The sequence below is a fragment of the Lycorma delicatula genome, chromosome 3 (genome assembly GCF_047948215.1).
Source record: "Lycorma delicatula isolate Av1 chromosome 3, ASM4794821v1, whole genome shotgun sequence".
In the NCBI taxonomy this organism is placed as follows: domain Eukaryota; kingdom Metazoa; phylum Arthropoda; class Insecta; order Hemiptera; family Fulgoridae; genus Lycorma; species Lycorma delicatula.
The window spans coordinates 204,424,396-204,447,149 of record NC_134457.1 but is presented as its reverse complement, the minus strand read 5'-3'; the positions used below and the strand labels follow the sequence as shown (position 1 = coordinate 204,447,149).

Sequence of the window (22,754 nt, the reverse complement as noted above, 5' to 3'; positions counted from 1 at the left end):
TAAAATTTTGTAGAAGTTTTCTGTAGCAGAGATGTTTAATGAGGTCAAGGATTCAGACTCCTTCTTCTATAGAGCAACACAAGGCTAAAGATAAATTATTTTAAATGAAATGAGTACTTTTTAAATAAATTAGATTAATATTAATCCCTCTTAGAAACCACTTGCATTATCGGAAGTTCACTTTTATATATAAAACAAAATGTTTTATGCTTAATAATATATGCTGTGTATATGCTTTTAACATATATGTATATGCTTATATGTTCACTTAAAACCCAAGAACTGCTGGACCAATTAATATGACTATTTACCAATATTGTTATTCAATATTCAAATTTGAAGACAGTTTTGATGATTTTATTTTCAATATTAATTCCGTAAATATGCTTTTACTCTGTGAAGACATAAATTTAGTTTTTATTTATTCAATTTTCCTTTATTGTCCATAATAAAATTTTACAATTTTGCCAGATTGTTAAGCTTACAGCAAATAAAAAAATTACCACATTATGTTTACAGAATGCCTTAACAAGATTCGCAAAATATAGAATACAAAAATACCACAATACACACACACACACAGAGAGAGAGAGAGAGAGAGAGAGAGAGAGTATAAATACTGTAACACGCAGTATAAATAATAACAATAGTCATATTTTTATTTGACTATAATTAATGTAGTTTCATTATTGTCAAAATTAAGATACTATATAACTTTTACTTTAATCAGGATCAGAAAAACCAATGGATATTTAATCACAGTCCTGCCCTCCCCCAAAATACTCATTAATTCCGTATAATTTATGTATCAAGTATTCATTAGGGTCTTTTTAAATTTACTGCTTTGTAACTTTTATTTCTACAGATAATAAATTAAAGAAAATAAGCCCATTAACATGTGAATTTCTCATTGTAAATTTGAGAGCAACTGACCCACATGAATATCAATTTAATTTAAAAAAACAAATTTATCCAGATACGTTGAGCGAGATCTAAAGCTTAAGCAAACAATCTGTCAGTTTGACATTGTAATTTTTCATTATGTAATATTTTGAGTTACTGACAAAGTCACACTCAATAAGAATTAGATGATATATGATTCCTACAAATAAAATTTAGTTAAAAAAAAGTTGATTTTATTTTGTATTCAGTATATTAAAATCAGTTAAATTATTCTCAAAATATTTATTAGAAAATTTTCAACAGGTAGGTAATTAATGACATGTTTTCTAGGGAGTGATTCATGTATATATATATATACACAATATTAATATATTTTATTAAATGAAACAAGATGCAAATCTAAAAACATAATTATTTTAAGGTGACTTTTCTAAAAATTCACCATCAGTCATAATTTCAAAGTAAACATTAAAATATAATTTAACAAAGATGAAATTAATATCAAATATATGTATTAGCAACTTTTAGTAACAAAGGTACATTTATTATTTTGTTTTCATGCCTTATTTTAATTAATAGAACAGAATTACGCTGTATGGTGCACTACAACGATTAATCTATCAGTGAATTTGAATTACTTCTGTAAATAATTGCTTTGATGGCTTTATTTCAATGTTATCAGATTATTTTGATTTTTACCTGTTATTAGTTTATGTGAGATTATGTATGAACAACATAACTTGATCCATTACAGCTTAAAGAATGGGCTTAGTTTAATGGGCTTAGTATGACTGAATTCTTAGTAGCATCTGCTACATTTTAATTTAAATTATTTACTAGTGGGCTACTCTCGCTTTACAAAAAATATTTTTTTCTATTTACTCATTATGATCTTTGATTTCATTTTACATAAAATAGTAATGGAAAAAAAATTAAAGTTCCTTTGTTCTTTTGGTAAAAACATTTTTAATTTATCTGCTCAGGTATTTTACTTGCTTAGCATAAAAATCTTCAAGCAGTAACATTGAAAGCAAGATAAATCACATACTTTCACATAAAATCCTTTGAAATTGAAAGAGGAGTTCCTTTTTTAACTTGCATGTGGTGTTTTTTTGAGTTACATGATGTGAATGAATTTTAATAAAAGATTTTAGGTGGATGGACAAGAATAAATCCAACTAAAATTTGAAACAATTTTTATAGAAAATATTACTTGAAACTTTCACTGTGTGTAATAAATAAGATCTGTTATCTTGAAGAATACCAGGTAATTCAACATGCTACAGCACAAAACACTTTTTTCTCTGATTTTTTGTGGGCCTAAGCCTATAACTCTCAAGCTTCTTACTTAGCCACGTATGTAAATTTAAATTACAAATCTAAAATGAACAATAATAAAAAATATAACTAACAGTGTATCAGGTTTCTTAAGAAACCTTTTAAAAATAATAAGAAATGAAATTGATTTATGTAAAATAATGAAGGTATTATTGAATTTTAAACACTGTATATAAACTTTTTATTTGTTAACCATACAGTATAACAGCAACCATGGCAAGTATTGGAGCAGCTGGCATTCCTCAGGCAGGTCTTGTCACTATGGTAATGGTGCTTGATACCGTTGGACTACCAGCTGAGGACGTAACAATAATATTTGCTGTTGACTGGCTTCTGTAAGTAATTGTGTCTAAATATATTTTTTTCTTTTTCTTGTACTATATAAATTTAGTTTATTTATATTTAACTAATTTTGTTTTAAATATATATTTATATTTAATATTATATTAAATACAAACCACCAAAAACATAATAATTAAATAAGTTAAACCTACCATATAATTTCCAATAATTGATTTTCATGGGATCCCGCATCTTCAGTTGGTATTAAATTCCACTTTTGTAATATTAAAACTTATTATTTTATATTATTTTTTTTATTTCCTGTCAGTATTACTATATCCTACCCTACTAAATGGCATGTATGTGTCGGTTTGTGTCTATCCCTCTTAACTTAGCACCGGAATGTACCGGTCACTAGCAGAAAATGCAGTTTCGTTAGTACATGTCTTGTGGTGGTCAGGTGTATACTTGTTATATAATTATATATCGATATGTATATATATATATATATATATATATTATTATATATCGTTATATTTATATATGCAAAATATATATTAATAATATATTTTTTTATTTGTGTGATTGTTTTTCTTCATAAAATAATGCAGAAAGTAGGTTTCGGAATGTACCGATCACTAGTGGAAAATCCTGATTTGTTAGTATCAATCTCTAGAGTTAAATTTCTAATTTAACTTTCGTTATATCAATTTTCATCATTCAAAAAAAAAAAAAAATACACAAGAGAATCAATTTTGGACACTTAATAATCCCATTCTGAGCTGCCTGCTAGGGCAACCTGCCCGGAGAGCCTAGCTGCAGAGTCCCTGAAGCTAGTTATTTAAAATATTACAATAAAAAAATATTATAATTTCTGAAACAACATGACAAATTATTAAAAACAATAAATTTTAATGTTATAAAAATGGAAATTAATACCAACTGAAGATGTGGAATACATACCATGAAAACAAGTTATTGAAAATTAATATGGTAACTTATCTAATTACTGAGTATGGTGGTTTGTATGTTATATAATATTAAATTTTATTAGCACAGGCGTCAAATTGTTACTGAATTATTTAATATTAAAAAAAAATAAGAATATATATTTATTTCTCTTGAAAATATTTTATAATTATTATTTTATTCCTAATGCGTACATTGCAATCTGTTCAACTAGTGAACAATAAGCATTTGATTGGACCAATCAAATGAATATGATATGTAAAAGAGGTGTAGTCATCTACAGACTCCAGGTGAACCATTCCTCAGATGAGTCCAGACCTTTGGCTACAGAAGTTAACTGTTAAACAAGTGATTTATAATGACAAGTTTACTACTAGATCAGCCTGGTGGGCTAAATACTTTATAAGGCAATATTTTTAACAGAATATTAAATCTATATTTTTTTATATAAAAGAATAATAAAAAAAAAACTAGTTATGTTTAAAAATTAACTGCTTCATACTTATTTACGTATGTCTATCAGCACCTATAACCAATTTACAATATTGGAATATGGTGATGCAAACCAGTAATTCCTACTTTTTCCAGCTGAAGCTCTATTTTACCCACACATTTTATCAAACTTCCTTTTGTATATCACTAGTATATTTAATTGGAAATTCATTAAATAAAAACTTTTCTTACTTATATTGCTTAAAACTATTACAAAAATGTGCTAACACAGTTCTAAGAGTTAATAATTTTAATTTTATTCACATTATTCATAGAAGTCAGGACACTTTTCACTTGAAGTACTTTCTTACTTTATTATAATATAAAGACTACTATTTATTATAATAGTAATTTAACTTATTGATATTACTGAGTGTTGTAAAACATGAAAACTAAAAATGTAAACAATGTTCATTTTACTCTGCATATTCTGTTTTCACAAATAAACAAAATTCAGTTGTGACCATATAGGATTATTTTGAGAAACTGACACATTTCCTCATCTTAAACGTCAGAAATAGCTAATAGTAAATGACTGATAAAATATTTTTAAAAAATAATAAAATATTTTTGATTCAATTTCTAAATACTTAGAAATGTGTTTCCAGAAGATCATTTCAGGATTATAATCCTGTCATTTTTCTGTATGGTATTAGTTCTTTTCTTAGTTACAGCACTTCAGAAAGGACCAGCTTATAATCCTGACAGCCCTCATCAAAAAATTCTTATATAGAAATAGTAATATTTTATCTCCAAAGTAGATAAAATAAACAACTTCAACTTTTGATCTAAGGTGATGTTTTCTACTTCAGAATCAGTAAGAAACATTGTTCCAATAATTGTGAGAAAATTCGGTTAAAATAACTATCATTAAAAGGAATGAACAATGCAGAAGAATGATGATCTCAATTGCAGACTGAGTCTGCAATTATAAATTATGAATGGGAGTATTTTGATTTTTATAAAATTGTAAAGTATAATTCAAAAATAATTATTATTATTATTAATTTAAATGATAATGAAAATTTATTTGACAAAGCTTTATGATGCGCTCAAGTTATTCTTTACTTTTGATGAAATTAAAATATATTACTTAGTTAATGGAATTTCTATTAATTTAAATGGCCAGTCTAATGTGATAACATGTCAAAATTATTAATTTAAAAGCGATAATCATGTGGAAGAGTTTTTCTAAGACTCTAAGTTAAAGGACCCTTAACAAAATTGGCATCCATTACTACATTGAATGAAGTAATGCATAAAAGGTATCTGGAAAAACAGTTCCCATATTCTTGTAATTTAAAGCGAGTTATTAATTTTAAACAAATTATTAATGATTCATTTTATCATGTTAATCTGCAAATAAAAAATTTACTTATATGTTATAAATGAAGTTAGCCGAGTTTGATTTTTATGTGCTACTATAATAGTAAATAATAATTTAACAACAGTTAAACATATTTACACAAGCTTCAATTATGATTGATAACTGATCTACATGATCAGTTCTGCTATTCATCTGAGAGGTTCTGGATTCAAAGGCTTGGCACACACACTCCAAAATTTGTTTACTAACATAAAAAGATGTAGACATCAATGATTTTTTCAAAGGTCTCTAGTTACCAGAGAATAAGTAAACAAATATGCATTAAAACCAGTTAAATATATATAATTATAAATTTAACTTTTAAATTCTGTAATTTCAATTATCTATATTTTTTAAATGAATGAGGCATTATGATTTATTCTCTTACAGTGACCGCTTCAGAACAGCTGTAAATGTTTCTGGAGATGGATTGGGAGCTGGAGTAGTTGCACATTTGAGTCAAGGTGATTTAGAAGACATGACTGATATGCCGATGTCTTTAAAAAGTAATGAAGAAAATACACCATTGTGAACCATATGATAAGTGAAATTAAACATTACATAATAGCGTTGCTGCTCATTGAAATATTTATATAAGAAGTTGTTACAAACAGAATTTCTGTGTTAGCATCATAAGATTATAATAATTTATTATATGTTGTACAAACAACATATAATAAATATGTTGTTTATACAACAAATTTAATAAATAATTTAATTATTAATATGTTAATAATTTACACTTTATATAATTTTATATAATTATATAAATATAATTATATTTATAAATATAAATATATTTATATTTATATAAGAAGTTGTTACAAACAGAATTTCTGTGTTAGCATCATAAGATTATAATAATTTATTATATGTTGTACAAATGAATAAACATTAATTAATGAAAGATCATTATGACAAAAGCAATTTATAAGTTCAAATGAAATTTTTTTTATAGTCAAATAGAACTTTGGTATTTTTTTACGAATTATTTAATTGTAATACTCAGTCTTGTTAGTATATCAGTCATAGTAAATAATACAACAAGAAAATCTCATCTCTATTTTGAATAAGATGAATAGAGATTATACTAAATATTTTTTTTTAAGTAATAAAATAATAATAATAAATTCCAAAGGACATAGATTATGTTCTCAGTGTACTTGGGCTAGGCCTTCAGTTGTTCTGGAGTAGACAAGTTATGGATTACAGCTGAAGCACACAACTTACATTATTTGGTTTATAACAAAATAAAATTTAATTTTAATAATAAAAAATAACAGAATGTAAAATGTTATACGCTGTGTAATCAAATAACTGAAAACTTTCAATGCTTATTTTATATTTTTTGCCTACACTAAGATTCTGGGCAGGCCTTCACTTGTTTTACTCATTCCAGTGATTAAAATACTTATGTATAATTTAATTTTCAAACAATTCGCTTATGGTACACTTCACCCACTATATGTCAGCCATTATGTGCTTTGACCACAAAAGAAGGGTGTGAACTTGTTGAACAAAATACACATCATATACCATTCCTTTTTCTGTTGCACATCCAGTGGGTTTACTCAATAGGTTGATATTGTATTAAATTATGTACCACACGTAAGCAAGGTGCCCGTTATGCAGGATACCATTTTAATTATTTAAAACCATTTGTATTATTAAATTTTAAATACACAGTAATTACTGTGAGCTGCAATCAACTTATCATTTGACTGATCTACAGGGACCAGTTCATTGAATGTAGCTTTAGTTGATGGCATTTTACCATAATTCACGCTCTTCATTTCCAGGTAATGTGGAATGATTATTTGTAAAGGATACATTTTACAATTTTACCCAGTACCATAGATTTATTATTACCTCAGTGTGTTCATAAGATATTGGCAATAAGTGGTGCATTTTGAATCTGTATACTTTCAAAGACTTACTTGTAATCGATGAAATAAGAGTATCATAACTATTAATTTGCTATTCTTATAAAACACAGCCATATGTATTTATAATTCTTTTTTTCTGACTAGTTAAGTATTTAAGGAACTTTTAAGAGCTTAAATTAAACAGTTACACCATTATTAACATTTTTTTAAATACATGTATAATAAGACATTTTTAAGTTTTTTTCAAAATAATATAGAGGTTTATTTTTAATTAAGAAATAAGATATTAGAATATTTTAATTATTACTAATTTTATAAATAAAAAAAAAAAAAAAAAACAGTTATTTCCTTATAAAGGAAGTAATGACATAAAATAATATCACTTAAAAATTGTTGTTTAGATATAGGGATATCATTTCATTTTATTGTTGTTATTATTTTTTTTATTTTTTTTTTATTTATTTAATTGGCTAGTCACAATTTATGTAAATGAGTACTTATATACTGGTTTTATTACAACACTCTATTGATTGAAATATTGTTAAGTTTAGTTTTGTCATGTACGCATAAAAGTACTTCAGATAGATTGTATGTTTATTTTTTATTGAGTATTTGTTTGTAGTTGTTTATTAAAATAATTCATTTACATTCAAATATGATTAAACATAGATATTGGCTTAATGCCAAAATATTGGTTTGTAGAAATGGGATTCTATAATAATAGTCATAATAAAAAAAAACAACACATATATCAGTAAGTACATGGTAATCTGTAAATATTATTTTGTAATTTTGTTTTAAAAATTTTTAATAAACGTTTTTTACAAAATAAATTAGCAAATTGTAAAATAAAACTCATGGTTAATTTAAGTTTATTAATTTTATTTAACATTGTTGGAAAACACTTTTTAGGCTATTTAAAGAGTTATATATCTTGGGAAAAATATATTCATGTGCATGCACACACACGCACGCACGCGCGCACACGCACACACAAAAGGAAGTAAACTTCCATTCTTTACTTTTTAATTCTATATTTTATTAATATTATACATATTGTGATAGCAAATTGGGAGTTAAACATTTGTTTCCCTATAAGGAATTTCAATAGCCTTAGGTCTAATAGTACCAGTAGGTTTTGTGTTATCAATTTCTTAATTCTCTCTGCCCACCACAATTTTGTTGTTGAGTTTTGATTAATGCTGCCATAGATAATAATTTAATTTAACAATATGTAAACTGCCATTATAAAAGAGGGACATAGTTATTTTTCAGTTTCTACTAAATAAAGCTAGACAAAGTATCCTGAATACTTTTAAATACACAAATGACCCATTATCTCAATCACATAAAAATTACTGAATAATGTTAATACAGGTAAGGAATTTCAATAGTAGAGTGGTAGCAAACCTCCGTTTTTATAAAAAAGCACTGAGCTTAAATCCCAATTTGACATAGAAGATATCATCACATGCTGCAAAATTAATTTATCTTTTAAAAAAGACTACACTTCCTTTTCCATACATCAACCAGTAGTTGTTATAATTAAAACAAAAATAAAATTAAAATAATAATAAAATTCCATTTTGAAGGATAAAGGAATAAAACAATACAACTAATTATAAAACAAAAAAAATCTCCTCACTCTAAAGGGATCTACTTAAGGTGAATTTATTCTATACATAATTAACATTACTGAATATTACAGATTAGTACCTACATTTTTTTTTCTATGAAGATGAGATGTTAATTTAACAACTGTTTTATTATGATCTATTATACGATCTATTTATTTTGTAGTAAAATCTTCCAGTAATCCAGATGTCCACCAAATGTATTCCTACCATTATATCTAGCCTTAATGTTAACAGTCACAGGCCGGCCATAATGATAATCATGTTTCATCCTTATCATATTAAACCATATATTTATGGATAGACTCTTTACCATATAACAAGATACATATAAAAACAGGTATGTTTCCAGTAAGGATGTCAATGGTATTTTCAATAGGTATCTGCAACAAGAGAAACTGTACAATATAAAGTGATATTATATAAAATTCTTGATTCATGAAGCAAAGCTAAAATATTAAATCATTAAGATAATATTATTTTTATGTATTTATATTAGATAAGATTATGTAAGTGCCATAAACTTTTACTAAAATATGAATTGAATTTATGTAAATGTCTTTGTTATTTTATGTTTAATATTAAAAGCTTTAAATTATTTTATTTTAGTGAATTCATTAATTTTATAATACAATAATATAAATAAAAATACTCAATTTTTCTATAAAAGGAATTAATCATTAGTTTTATTTATAATTTATTCCATTTAAAACTTGTTACATCTAATATATTATTAACAAGTATATGCAGCCATGAGGAACACTGGTGTTCCTCAGAAAGTTTTTCTGAGAGGCCACGAGGATCCATGGTGGTTCCTCAGTTCATATAATTTTAGAATGATTAATAGTATTGCATGGCCTGTTTGAAACACTTTGATTCTGCCTTTGTCACTCATAATGCTAATAATGGCATCTACATGCCTCTGCCATCTAGTGACTTACTTGAAACTACTTCGTGTCCGTTATATAATGTGTTCATGCGAGTATTATGGTATTCATTTCTAGTGAAGTATTTGTGTTATCTTTAATAATATCTGTTCTTATTTGAGAGTTTCTGGGTTTTAGTTTGTAATAATATAGATTTCATAATAATATTTTATCCATGAAACGTAAAATAAGCAGAAAACTTCCTTCATGAAGGGAGAGTTATAATAGTTGATAACTGTTACACATCAGTACAGTTAGCCGTCATTGTTGCAAAAACATTCACATTTATTAGACACACTCTGTCAAAATCAAAAACATTTACCAAAAGATGTAGTTGAAGCAAAATTAAAAAGAGGAGAAATAGTTGGCAAACGAAACTCTAATGGGATTGTAGTAGCAAAATGGAAGGACAAAAGAGACATACCTTTCCTTTCAACTAAACAAGACCTACAAAAGGCTGAAATGGGATGATGACGTAGAACTGGAGATATTGTACAAAAGCCCTCAGCTATTATTATTAATTACAACAAAGCTAAAGAAAGTATTGACCTCTCAGATCAGATGATCAGTTATTTTACGCCTCTCAGAAAAAACAATACAATGATACCACAAGGTAGTTTTTGAAGTACTGTGAACTGCCTCTGTTGTAAATGCATGGATCATCTACATCCACTTTCAATCCAAGAAAATTCAAATTATTACATTTCGAGAAGAACTAGTATTGCAAATATTGGGTATGGACAGAGATGAAAATCCTCTTCCATCAGTACAAATTCAACAGTGACAAGTCAAAAGCACATACTTACTATAGTTACAGAAAGAGACAAAAGTAACAAAAAATAAGGCGAAAGTGTACTGGTTGTTATGCAGAGGCTACCAAGAAAGAATGGGATGAAGCACAAAAAGTTGTAAAACTTGTGTCAACAAAGTTTGAGTTATGTAAGAAATTTGTGTGTTTACAGTGTTTTACTGCCAATCACAAACAATCAAGTAACAATAAAATTACAAAAAGGATCATTAATTAAGGGTTCTAGTAAAAATTAATACTTATAATTTTGTCCTTGAGGCACTTTTGTAATACAGTAATCATTTCCGTGCCTTGAGGATATCATTTGTATACTATTAGGATCACCCGTGATCCTCACATTTTTTTTGTTTGCTGTTCCAGGTTTTTGTTTTGTATTTTTTTTTAATATTGGCATAATATATAGACTTATACAACAGTCTTAGTAGTTTTTCTTTCACAGCCTATGGGTGACGATTTTTCTAAAGTATTGCGGCAGTCAAAACTACAGCATTTATTAAACTTCACTTAAACAGCAGTATCAACTACTATTAGTCAATGATAAAGCTCACCAATATGCAGTAAAACTGTAACTTTTAATTTTGGTGATGTATAGAAACTAATTTATTAAATACAGCATTTGTTAAGAGTATTTTTATTTCTCATCACAACCTTCAATTTACAAGATGCTACTCCCTGAGGTGTCTTGTGTGTTGCCGAACCTTTGGTTTTAAGAAGATGTGGTTTACTATCTTAGACCCAGGCCCTTGGATTGGATATTCAATTTTTTTATATGAATAATAACTACCACTTATTTTCTTTTACAAATAAAAATTCCTAAAATTCACTTTTTCATTGAATTTAAAACAGAATTTTACTTTAAAAGATTTTGTAGTATTGTAACTTTTATTAGTCCTTTATTTAAACTTTATTAAATTTACCACTAGAGTGAATTACACAGCTTGTCAATATCCAGTATTGACAATATGCAGCTTGTCTATTAAAGTGTAGCAAATTACAAATTAATTTCTATAATACTGAAATTGTTTATTTCTAGGATGATTGACAACATATCTAGATGCTACCTTGCTGTATGTTTATATTAATAAAATTTTAATATCATCATCATAAATTGTAATAAACACAGCAGTATTAATAATTAAATTATTTAATATCTTATAGGGAATTGATTCTGTGGGGATTTATCCCAGATTAAGTTTTTCATGCTATTATAATCACTTTGGCAGAAACATATATGGATGGATATTGATTACAAATTTAAAGTTTGTTACTGGTTTTCAGTATGACTAGTTATCATCAAAGCTACTAAGTTCCAATACAATTCCTAATACTTTTATTTGTCAACAAACATCATGCTTATGAACCTTTTCTTGAATATAATGGAATATTGACAAAATAAATATTCATCATGGAACCTAAAACATTGGAGGACTTAAAGAAGCCATTCTTTAAGAAAAGATTAATTTTGGAAAAATAAATTTAAATTCTATAAATTGTGTGAAAACATTTGTTCAAGTAATTTAATTTTAATTTTATTCAAGAGGAAATGATTTTTGACATTGCTATATTATACTTGTTCAAATATACACATTTATCAGTAATAATTCCCTCATTGCTTATGTAATATCTTCAACTTTTAAGATATTTGATTTAATTTCATCTCTGCCAGCTTATTTTCAAATGTTTTCTTCTGCTAAAAATTCTACTTTAGAGATTCTTATAATACAACAGATTTATAGTTTGAAGATGTCATGGGGTTTCCCCGTCTCTATTAATAATAATTTCTCAACTAAAAAGGGAACCATTGTTTTATTATTATATTCTCATTGAATCCAATCTTTCATTGTGAAATTTAACTGCAATCACCATGATTAAATGTAAATTTTATTATGATTTTTGGTCATCATTACTTTCAGCGATAGTGTAATATATCATTGATTATTTTTTAATGTAAACAATAATGATTATTTAATGTCTGTAATATCAGTTTAAACTTCAAAATCATTGTTAGTTCTTTATTAACTATTCATCACATCATAAATAAAAAAAGGGCGTATCTCGAAAAGGCTGCGTCCTAGGCCAATTCTAAATTGATTTTGAAAGTCTTAACCGAAAATGAACTTTCCAACTTTCTGGAACGATAGCCGCTAGTTTCATACGTCTAAGTCCAACCATTCTCGAAATACGCCCTTTTCTCACAATATTTTTTGATGAAATAAAATAAAAATATGTTTTTACTATCTAGTAAGTTGTTCTAGTGTTTCTATTTGGGTACTAGCTTCTTTTATGTTGTTTGAGAAGGGCTAGATCGTCTGCGAAACCCAGGCATCCCAATTTTTGTTCTAATTTTTATTCTTTCCATTTAATTTTCTCCATTTTCTAATTATTTATTCTAGCGCGCAATTAAATAATAATGGGGATAATCCATCTCCATTTATTTATTTATAATAATGTATATCGAATGAATTTATTAACAAAATTCCTTTTACATTTTATATCACGAATAATAAAAGCATGGGGGCGCCCTTCATTATATTTTATAAACATTTCATTCACAATTTGATATGTAATAAAATGAAGGCGCTCTCCATGCTTTTAATTTTCGTGATAAAATATAATACTATTCAATGAATAAAATCGTAGTATTTTTCCTTTGAAACCTGAATACTGTTCTTTGTGATTAATGTTATGCATCTTAATTTTATATTCTTTAACAACACTAAGAGTTTCTTTATAAATTACTCGTACAATCAATTAACCAGTAGACTCTACACATAAGCATCAAGTTTCAACTTGACTAAAACTGTGACTCACTGCATAACCACGTAAGAAAAAAAATACTACACAGTCATAGGAGTGTAAGAAAAGTATACCACTATACAGTCAACATAACCTCAATTTTTTTTTTTCATTCAATTTAATCAAATTTGTAAATGCACAACCTCAGATAAGATGCTACAGCATATCTAAATTTAAGTGAAACTGTTCAAGTAGTTTTAGAGATTTTTGAGATGCTACAATTTTATATATGTATGTACACACAGTGTGTACTTCTAAATTAGTTATAAAAAATTAAAGTTAAATAATGAAAAAAGTAAATAACTTAAAACATTGTTTGATACATCACTGAATACAGCATATATTCAAATTTCATTCCCATCAAACACTCTTAGTTTCCAACATTCTCACTAGGGGAAATGTGCAAATGAGTAATTCCATCAGTCATCATGGAGTCAGGAGTCATATATCAGTGGAGGGCATGCTCAGTGTTGTTTATGGTTTCGTGAATCCAAATTGACTATTACTGTTTTTAGACAACTCATGAATGAATAAATATCGCGCAAGCAACCACCTCAAAGATAGTCTGTTATTACACAGTACAATCATTTCATTGAAACAAGGTCTGTATCACATAGGATGCCAGGTCAGGGTAGACCTTTAGTTTCTGAATCAAACAAGTGTGGCAAACATTCATTTGTAGTCCATAAAACCAGGTAAATCAATGGAACGTGCCAGCTTAGAATAGGATAATCCTCGGGTTACAGTATGTAGGGTATTGCGTAATCAACTGTCATTTAAACCCTACAAATTACAACTGATACAAGCTTTGAGTGAAAGTGATAAAGAAAAACGAACTGAGTTTTGTGTAAACATATTAAACAAAATTGAGAATGAAGATAAGTAAAGTGAATTGACATAATGGTCGGATATGGGGTGAGTGTGGGATCCATTTCACATAACATGTATGGGACATGCCTAAGGTAATGTTTTTTGTACAGTAAACCATCACAAAATTTACGATCCTTTCTTTTTTGGCAAGTCAAATTTAACTGAACCTGTTGAATATTTTCTAATGATACAATTTCAACAGGATTTGGGCACATAATTTATTTTTCAGCAAGATGGTGTGCTACTATATTATCGTGCAGTTGTCGCTTATTTCAATAGCAAACAGCCAACTAGGACTAGATGGGATGGAACAGTTTCATGGCCATCACAATAGCCTGAGTTCCAATCGACTTCTCTATATGGAAATCCATACTAAGTCTATGTTAAAGAAAGAGTTTTTGTTCTTCCACTTTGAGGAAATGTTGACGAGCCGTGGCACCGGATAACAGAAACAGTTGCCACTATAGAACAAGACATGCATCATAGGATTTGGCAGGAAACTGATTACAATGAGACATCTGTCATGTTACAAAAGGTAGCCATATTTGAACATTTGTAAATGAATACTGTATTCAGCGTTTTATCAAACATTTCTGTACATTATTTACTTTTTTCATTATTAAAGGTGACTTTTGTATAACTAATTTAGAAATATTCTATGTATATATAGGCTTATGATAGAATTGTCATTTGGAGTGGGGGGTGAAAATGAACTTTCTTTACATTTTGGTTGAATGGTTGGAATATACCAGCCAATATATACATATATATATATATATATATATGCTTACGTATAAAATTATCATTGTGAGTGGGGGGGTGAAAATGAATTTTCTTTTCATTTTGAAGTATAATGAGTACAAAAATAGTATTCACTTAAAATTTCCTAATATATATCAGGAAATTATAAACTATAATATATGCATCAGGAAATTTAAAAATTTCCTAATATACATTGGAATTTGATACTATTATACATACACATTCATAAATATCACTGTACTATTTTTGAACTTTAATCTAAAAAATAATTGAGAAATAAAAAAAGCAAAGCAATCAAAATTTCTCCTTTTTCTTATTGCTTTCTATAATAAAGCCAGTTAAATAACAATTTATGTCCTTTTTCTATTTGAAAATTGTAATTTTATTTTATATGATTTAAAAAAAAATTATAAAATCAGTCATTTTTCATCAAGTGATAAAACATGTTGCAAAAAAGCTGATTATATTTCTATCATTAATCATGCCATAACTCATAATTACTATCATAACTCATATAAAGATTTGAACACTAGGTCATGGATACTGATGTTCTTTGGTGGTTGAATTTTAATTCATTTCGGGAACGATCGACCTGAGACTGTACATCACTATACTTCATTTACATTCATATACATATCATTCATTTAACATCTTACAGTGGTTCTGAAGGCTAAGCAGAAAAAAAAGAACTCATGGATAAATGATAAGTATTTTATATTTAATCAATTTAGAATAATTTGAATGCCAATAACATGTGTTGGTAATATTTAGATTGTTCTTACTTCATTAAGCAATGTAAATCCAGAAAAATTCTGAACAAAATGTGACATACAATTCTGATTAATCAAACTGTTATGTAGTAGCTCTAAGATTTTCTATGAGTTACAGTTAAACTTTGTTAAGGCTATGATGAATGCAAGGCATGTAAGATACAACCAGTAATAGTCAAAGCTACTTTCTCCAAGGGTAATAATGTTCATTATATACTCAATTACTATAGTGAAGAGAATACCGCTACTATTATTAAAAATTTGATGGACTGGCAAGATATTCACTATCCTAATAGTCACCTTTTATCCACAAAAAGGGAAATGATGATTAATAACCATGATTTTTATTAGTAATTATTATATAATACTAATTATCATTAATACTTTTTTGCTTCTCAATAATAATTTTTAGTATTTTAGATACTTCTAGGTTTAGGATTAAATCTAAGTTAAACTTAATCTGTTTTCAGTGCAGTAACCAGGTTAAGGAATTTAAAAAAGAAATCTGTGAATGCAAGAGACTAATTTTTAATTTTTTAATTGCATTAACCACATTGAGTGCAGTTAAATGCTAACAAATTAGCAAATAATTTTCCTGAGTTTTTATTCGAGATTTTTCCTAGGAACCAAATTCAAAGCTGAAATTTTACCGGTATGTCTTGAAAGTAAAAAATATGAATGAACAAAAAATGCTTTGAAGATTAAATGATGAGGTACCTGCCAAATGCTTAATTATAAATAAGCATACTTACATTTCCATCAGATATATAATTTTATAAATTCTAAATACTTTTTGAAAATGTTGTACAGAAACATGTATATCCAAAAATAGTTATGGCAAGTAAAGAATCCTCTCTACTTGAAAAATGACTTAAAAATGTTTTAAAACATCTCAAATAGACTTAAACATTTTAATTAACACTGAAATACCATAGCACAATTATTAATAGGAATGTTATTTCTATTTTAAGTACTGCTTAATCAAGCTAATAAATAATAATTATCACTCATTCAATTCAATTCATGAATAATAGTCATTCATTCAATTCCTTGGCATCGGTCCATTAATCCAATCAACAACAGTCATATCATGCCATGCATACTGTCCCTTTATATCTGGATAATGTGGCAACAATGCAAGCTTTACCGCAGCTTTTGCACCTGTTAAAAACAAAATTGTAATACATTAATTAATGAAGTGGGGGAAAAAGAATTTACACTAAATGACAATTATTAATACTTAGATTATAATGTTTATTTTTTTCACAATGGGCTTTATGCCTTTAGCTGCTGTAGGATGATGATGTATTTTTGTAGTGTGTGAAAAAACACCAAGCCTGATCGGGACTTGAACCCAGACCTTTCTGGATGTAAGGCAGATATGTTACCATTCTGCCACAAGATCAGCAAATATTGATGCCAACAAACAACACAAGTTCCCATTCAAGTTCACATTGTACAGTGTAACACACTGTATGACTTCTCTTGGTCATACAACCAAGAGAATTTACAAGTTCATGGACTCACAGGAAAAATACAAGTTTATTTAGCCTTATTCACTAGTTTAAAAATGCAAACATTATAGTGGAAACCACTTTTAATTATCCCTATAAGTCAGACCTTGAAAAAGGCTCCTACTGTATCATCCTTCATCTTAAAAAATGAATTAGTTCTGAATTCAAAAAGAGCAATGAATTGAAAATATTAATTCTTAAGTGCCTAAAATCCCACATTGTAGATTTTAGAGAGCACAGTGTAAAAAAAAAACTAATTTCCTGAAATTTACTTTGAAACTGCCTGTTCATTGCTTTGGAAGCAAAGGAAATCATGCATAAGATCAACAAAAAAAAATATTGATAAAATCTTCCCTTTTTTATTTTATGAATATGCATAAATTTATTTTAACAACCAAAAGCCCTCCCAACCGTTGTCACTGACCTGTTATCTATAAGGTTTTGAATCAAGATGTTTTTATGGATAAAGTTGGCAAATGCACATTCATACATAAAATTTTTAAAAAAGAAAATTTTCCTTTAATGCTTTAGTTAATTACTTCTGCTAAAAAATTTTCCATACATAATTTAAAAGGTCTATCACTCTAATTGTCATTAGTGGCAAGAGTATCATATAATTTCAAAGACAAATTATATCATATATTTTATGAAAATATATGTAAAACAACTTCCAGTGTAAAACAACTATAAACTTTTTTTCTGTTGGTAATAGATTGCTGGCTAGTAACATTTAATATTTTTTCTAAATATAATCTATCAGCCACTAAATACTGAATACTTTTCTATTTATTTTTATAATGTTTTTTCTGAATATTATTGGATATTTTCTAATATCCAAAAACATACAATTTTCCGACAATTGCAATTTGACAAATTTACAATTTTTCAGACAACTTTGCATATCTTTTTTTTTTTTATAGTGCAATATTGAAATGTTTTTTAGAATTAACATTTGTTATTTTTCATGAAAGTATGATTTTGTAAACACTGAATAAATCTCCACAGAACATTAATGAAATGTTTAACAAGAACAAAACAAAAGTAATGAAATGTAGTAAAAATAACAAAGATGGACCACTGAATGTGAAAATAGGAGGAGAAAAGATTACGGAGGTAGAAGAATTTTGTTATTTGGGAAGTAGAATTACTAAAGATGGACGAAGCAGGAGTGATATAAAATGCAGAATAGCACCAGCGAAACGAGCCTTCAGGAAGAAATATAATTTGTTTACATCAAAAATTAATCTATATGTCAGGAAAAGATTTTTGAAAGTATATGTTTGGAGTGTCGCTTTATATGGAAGTGAAACTTGGACAATCGGAGTATCTGAGAAGAAAAGATTAGAAGCTTTTGAAATGTGGTGCTATAGGAGAATGTTAAAAATCAGATGGGTGGATAAAGTGACAAATAAAGAGGTATTGCGGCAAATAGATGAAGAAAGAAGCATTTGGAAAAATATAGTTAAAAGAAGAGACAGACTTATAGGCCACATACTAAGGCATCCTGGAATAGTTGCTTTAATATTGTTAGGACATGTAGAAGGAAAAAATTGTGTAGGAAGGCCACGTTTGGAATATGTAAAACAAATTCTTAGGGATGTAGGATGTAGAGGGTATACTGAAATGAAACGACTAGCACTAGATAGGGAATCTTGGAGAACTGCATCAAACCAGTCAAATGACTGAAGACAAAAAAAAAAGAACATTAATACAAATCAGTAACTAGATAAAGAAAGAATATAACCTCTCATTATTCTGACAACCACAGTTAAGTACAAAGACAGTAAATAATCATGCTGCTGAGGACAGTGTGGAAATGCAATGTAGAACAAAATTTCTTGTGTTTGAACAGATTATATGTTACTGAAGTAATCAGAAATATGATGTCCAAGAAAAATGAAAATTAGTAGGTGTTGGGAATTTAAAGAACTAAAAGAGAAAACAAATCTACGTTTCCATGTTTAACCCTTAGCTGACCATGATATGAAATAACTTTTTTTTTAAATTTTACTGATGAATATCTCTTTAGATGGACCTAATTTAAGCCCGGTACTTACAAATACAGTTGGGCTCTGAGATGCTATAAGGTCATATCACTCATCCAACTTATTAGGACTAAGAAATTTTCTTTACATGTAGTGGATTAGCTTAATAGATAGTATTATTCTTTTCTTTAAGTATAATATGTTATGTTACACAATTTTATAAATGAAATGTATAGGAAAAGTTTTTATGCTAATAAATGTATTAGAAAAATATTTCTTACCACATGAAACAACTATCTGCTTATTGAAAATCACTATTCAGGCTTAGAACATTATTTAGATATTATTTTAGCCATAGTATTATACATGATACACATCAAATAAACAACATGGCACAAACACAAAAAAGTTTTGAAACACTTCTGACACTGCAGTCAATAAACACCAAAACCATACATTATCACAAACTATACATTATAATAACTATTTACAGAGTATTACCAAACTTTTACAGTCTTACTTTTCACTTATGTTTTCAAAAGCAACAAAACAGTTTTTTTTATCATTGCAACATAAATGAACTCCACAATGGCTACACTTGCTATATGGTCGAGACTGAATGCCATTTATGCTACATATTTCACACCGTCTCCTAATGTCTGTAAAAACTGGCCAGTGGACACCACGATTTCCCTCCCTAACATCTTTAGGCACAGAAAAACTTTTACCTCTGCGCTTTTTATTCTGTTCACGAAGCTGCTCAAGACTTCTACGTTTAATTGAACCCTTTTTTGGTTCAGTGTATGTCAGGAGCCCTCGTGCAACTGACCATCTAAAGTCAATCAATGGAATGTTTCCACCTATTTCACTGCATATTAAATAAGAATTAATGAACGCAATTTCCAATAAACCCCAAAATAATCTGTGCCACCACTTCTTGCACCTGCGATTAATTCCATAAACTCTACGTAGTCGATCAGTGAGATCAATTTCCCCCATATGTGAATTGTAGTCTGCAGCTACTAGTGGAGCAGAGACATCTCGTTTTTTCCCATCATGGAACTTTCTGCTCACTTTACTAATTTCAGAATCATGATAGTTTGAAGCAAAGGCAACTACTTTGGTATCTTTCCATTTGTAAAAACTTATACCATTACATGAAATTCTATAGTCACTATCACCCCTTTCCATTTCATTATCATGTACCATATCACATGGTACACCCTTCCTATTCATTCTAATTGTTCCACAAGCTAATGTATTTTCAGTTTTTAATTTTTCTAATAAGGTCAATGTTGTGAAAAAATTATCGAAAATAATAATTATTGATTTTCCCCATTCTTCTTTCGAAAGATGTAAAACTACACGTTCACACAATGAAAAATTTTCAAATTCTCCTTGCAGTGTATCGTCTTAACCCTGATATATTCTAAATTTTTTTACATAGCCCTTCATATCACCAATGGTCCATAATTTGAATCCACGCTTTATTGGTTTCATTGGGTTGTAGTGTTTCATACTGGTACAACCCTTGAAACATATCATTGTTTCATCAACAGTTAATTGCCTTGTACCACTGTATGAAACTACAAATTTGTTACTTAGTGTTTGATCATGGGTCTAATTTTGAAAAGTTTGTCTTTGTTGTTATTCGGAATGATTGAATTGTCATTAACATGGAGGTTACACAAAATAGCATTAAATCTATTTCTTGACATTGTATTTGCTATCTCTGGTCTCTGGGTTATGTAAATCTTGGTCATAACTCCAGTAGTCCTTCCACAACGGTAAAATATTGTAGCCCATGATCATATTTATATCCAGAAACACATGTTGTTCTTTTAGTGACAGGCTCAAATTTTTATGCCGCTGGGTGGCATAAAGGTTACTTTGATAAACAATATTTTCAAGAGTTTCACGAACAATCTCAATAAAAATCTCAGTACCCGTATTGCAATGCGCAAACAAATTGCAATCAACACCTGTTGGCAAGGAATAATCTGAGATGACAGTTGCTTTTTCTTGTTTACGCCATTTTCTATGTATTTCTTCTCCAGTTGGTTCTTTCACAGTTTTACTTTTAGGCCTACGTTTTTTAGCACTGCATTTACTATCAACTTTTTTAGTCTTATAATTTTTATCTGATATACTCTCAGGTACAACCTCTCTAATTCTAGTAATTTCTTCATCGAAAACTAAGTCAAATATATTATTAGTATTCTGTCTAGTCTCAAAGATAGTTTCATTGTTTTCACTTGGATTACTTACATTTACACATACAGCACTGTCATCATCATCTTCAATATCTGTTTCAAAATTGTTATCTAAATCTAATTCGTCCAAATAATTAATAATTTCACTATCAGTTACAATTGTATCTATATTGAATAAATAAATAACTAACGATAAAACAAAAAAATAAATACCTATCAGCACACTAAACATTGACAACTGTTTTTAGGTTAGGTAATCTAACCTAAAACAACACTTAAGGAGCCCGTCGGTACTTACAAGTCCACTTCCAATAATGCACCGTTTCTAACAACGTAAACAATAAATCCTTTCTTTTTATGTTTCTCACGACAACTGATCAACAAACTTTAAGAATTAAGCGTATATTAATGTTTATTATTTCACTATACAATACACAAACAGATTTAAGTCAACCAAACCATGATGAAATTAACAAGGTGTAGCATTGCGCACATATTCGGCGCGCATGCGTATACGCTCATCCCAAAATCTCATTTTCTACCGGGTTATTTGAACATATAAGTAAGGGATTTTGGGACAACAGTTTTTGGTTGTACAAAAATTTAATAAAATTTTAAATACATGATAATGATTAAACGAGCTAACAATCGAATATTTATGAATGATTATTCACTTTCAATATGAATTAGTATTATTTGGTACTGATAAAGTTGTAATATTTATTAAAAATAATAAAAATTTTTTTTTCAATAATCCTTAAAAATTAAATATTTTATACAAGTCTATTGATTCTTAAGAGTATGGAAATTGATTGTTAATTAAGATAAAATTCAAAATAATGAATGAAAACCTAAACAAACAAACAGGGGATACATCTTATGGAGTGCAACTGACACAAAGTCTTCGTGTAGCGTGTGTGGCTCTATGGTAACAACTCCTTTTGCTATTCGTGGGGTTCGGTATCGAATCACCGATAATTTTTTTTTAATGCTCATAAATTTTTTTTTTACTAATATTATTTTCCATTTATTATATGAAACTATTTAATGCTGTTAAAATGGAAAATCAACTAAATGGGAGATAACTTATTTCAAAATTTTATAACTAAAGATCTAATATTATTTTTTTTGGTCAATCTTCAGAATTGATGATTTTTTAGTTTAATTAAAAATATTATCACAAAACAATTTTTGAAAGAAATTGCTTTTAATAATCTAATTTACACGGGAAAATGAGATA

At 27.9% G+C, this 22,754-nt stretch overlaps 2 protein-coding genes across 4 annotated transcripts in view; one reads left to right on the top strand and one right to left on the bottom strand.

The window, feature by feature from the left end:
* The window catches only part of LOC142322381 (excitatory amino acid transporter 1-like), a 138,327-nt gene extending 127,140 nt beyond the window's left edge, over nt 1–11,187 (top strand). For 2 of the 3 annotated variants that reach the window (XM_075361400.1, XM_075361402.1), the window contains exons 9-10: nt 2,442–2,576; nt 5,741–9,543. In XM_075361400.1, coding sequence (XP_075217515.1) covers nt 2,442–2,576; nt 5,741–5,882 — 277 coding nt within the window. In that variant the 3' untranslated portion in view covers nt 5,883–9,543. Of the gene's footprint in view, nt 1–2,441; nt 2,577–5,740; nt 9,544–11,043 lie in introns of those variants that run through there. The other variant, XM_075361401.1, reaches the window with a different exon arrangement.
* LOC142321292 (uncharacterized) lies at nt 9,116–21,746 on the bottom strand. The gene is made up of 3 exons (XM_075359289.1): nt 19,583–21,746; nt 16,555–16,963; nt 9,116–9,253 (listed from the first exon to the last, which is right to left on the bottom strand). Exon 1 carries the CDS (start codon nt 21,744–21,746, stop codon nt 21,006–21,008), a length of 741 nt encoding a protein of 246 aa, XP_075215404.1. The 3' UTR covers nt 9,116–9,253; nt 16,555–16,963; nt 19,583–21,005.
* Between the last annotated feature and the right edge of the window lie 1,008 nt (nt 21,747–22,754).

What these genes read in the sequence shown, in the direction of transcription:
- LOC142321292 (XM_075359289.1), bottom strand. Translation starts at nt 21,746, where the DNA reads ATGTTTAGTGTGCTGATAGGTATTTATTTTTTTGTTTTATCGTTAGTT.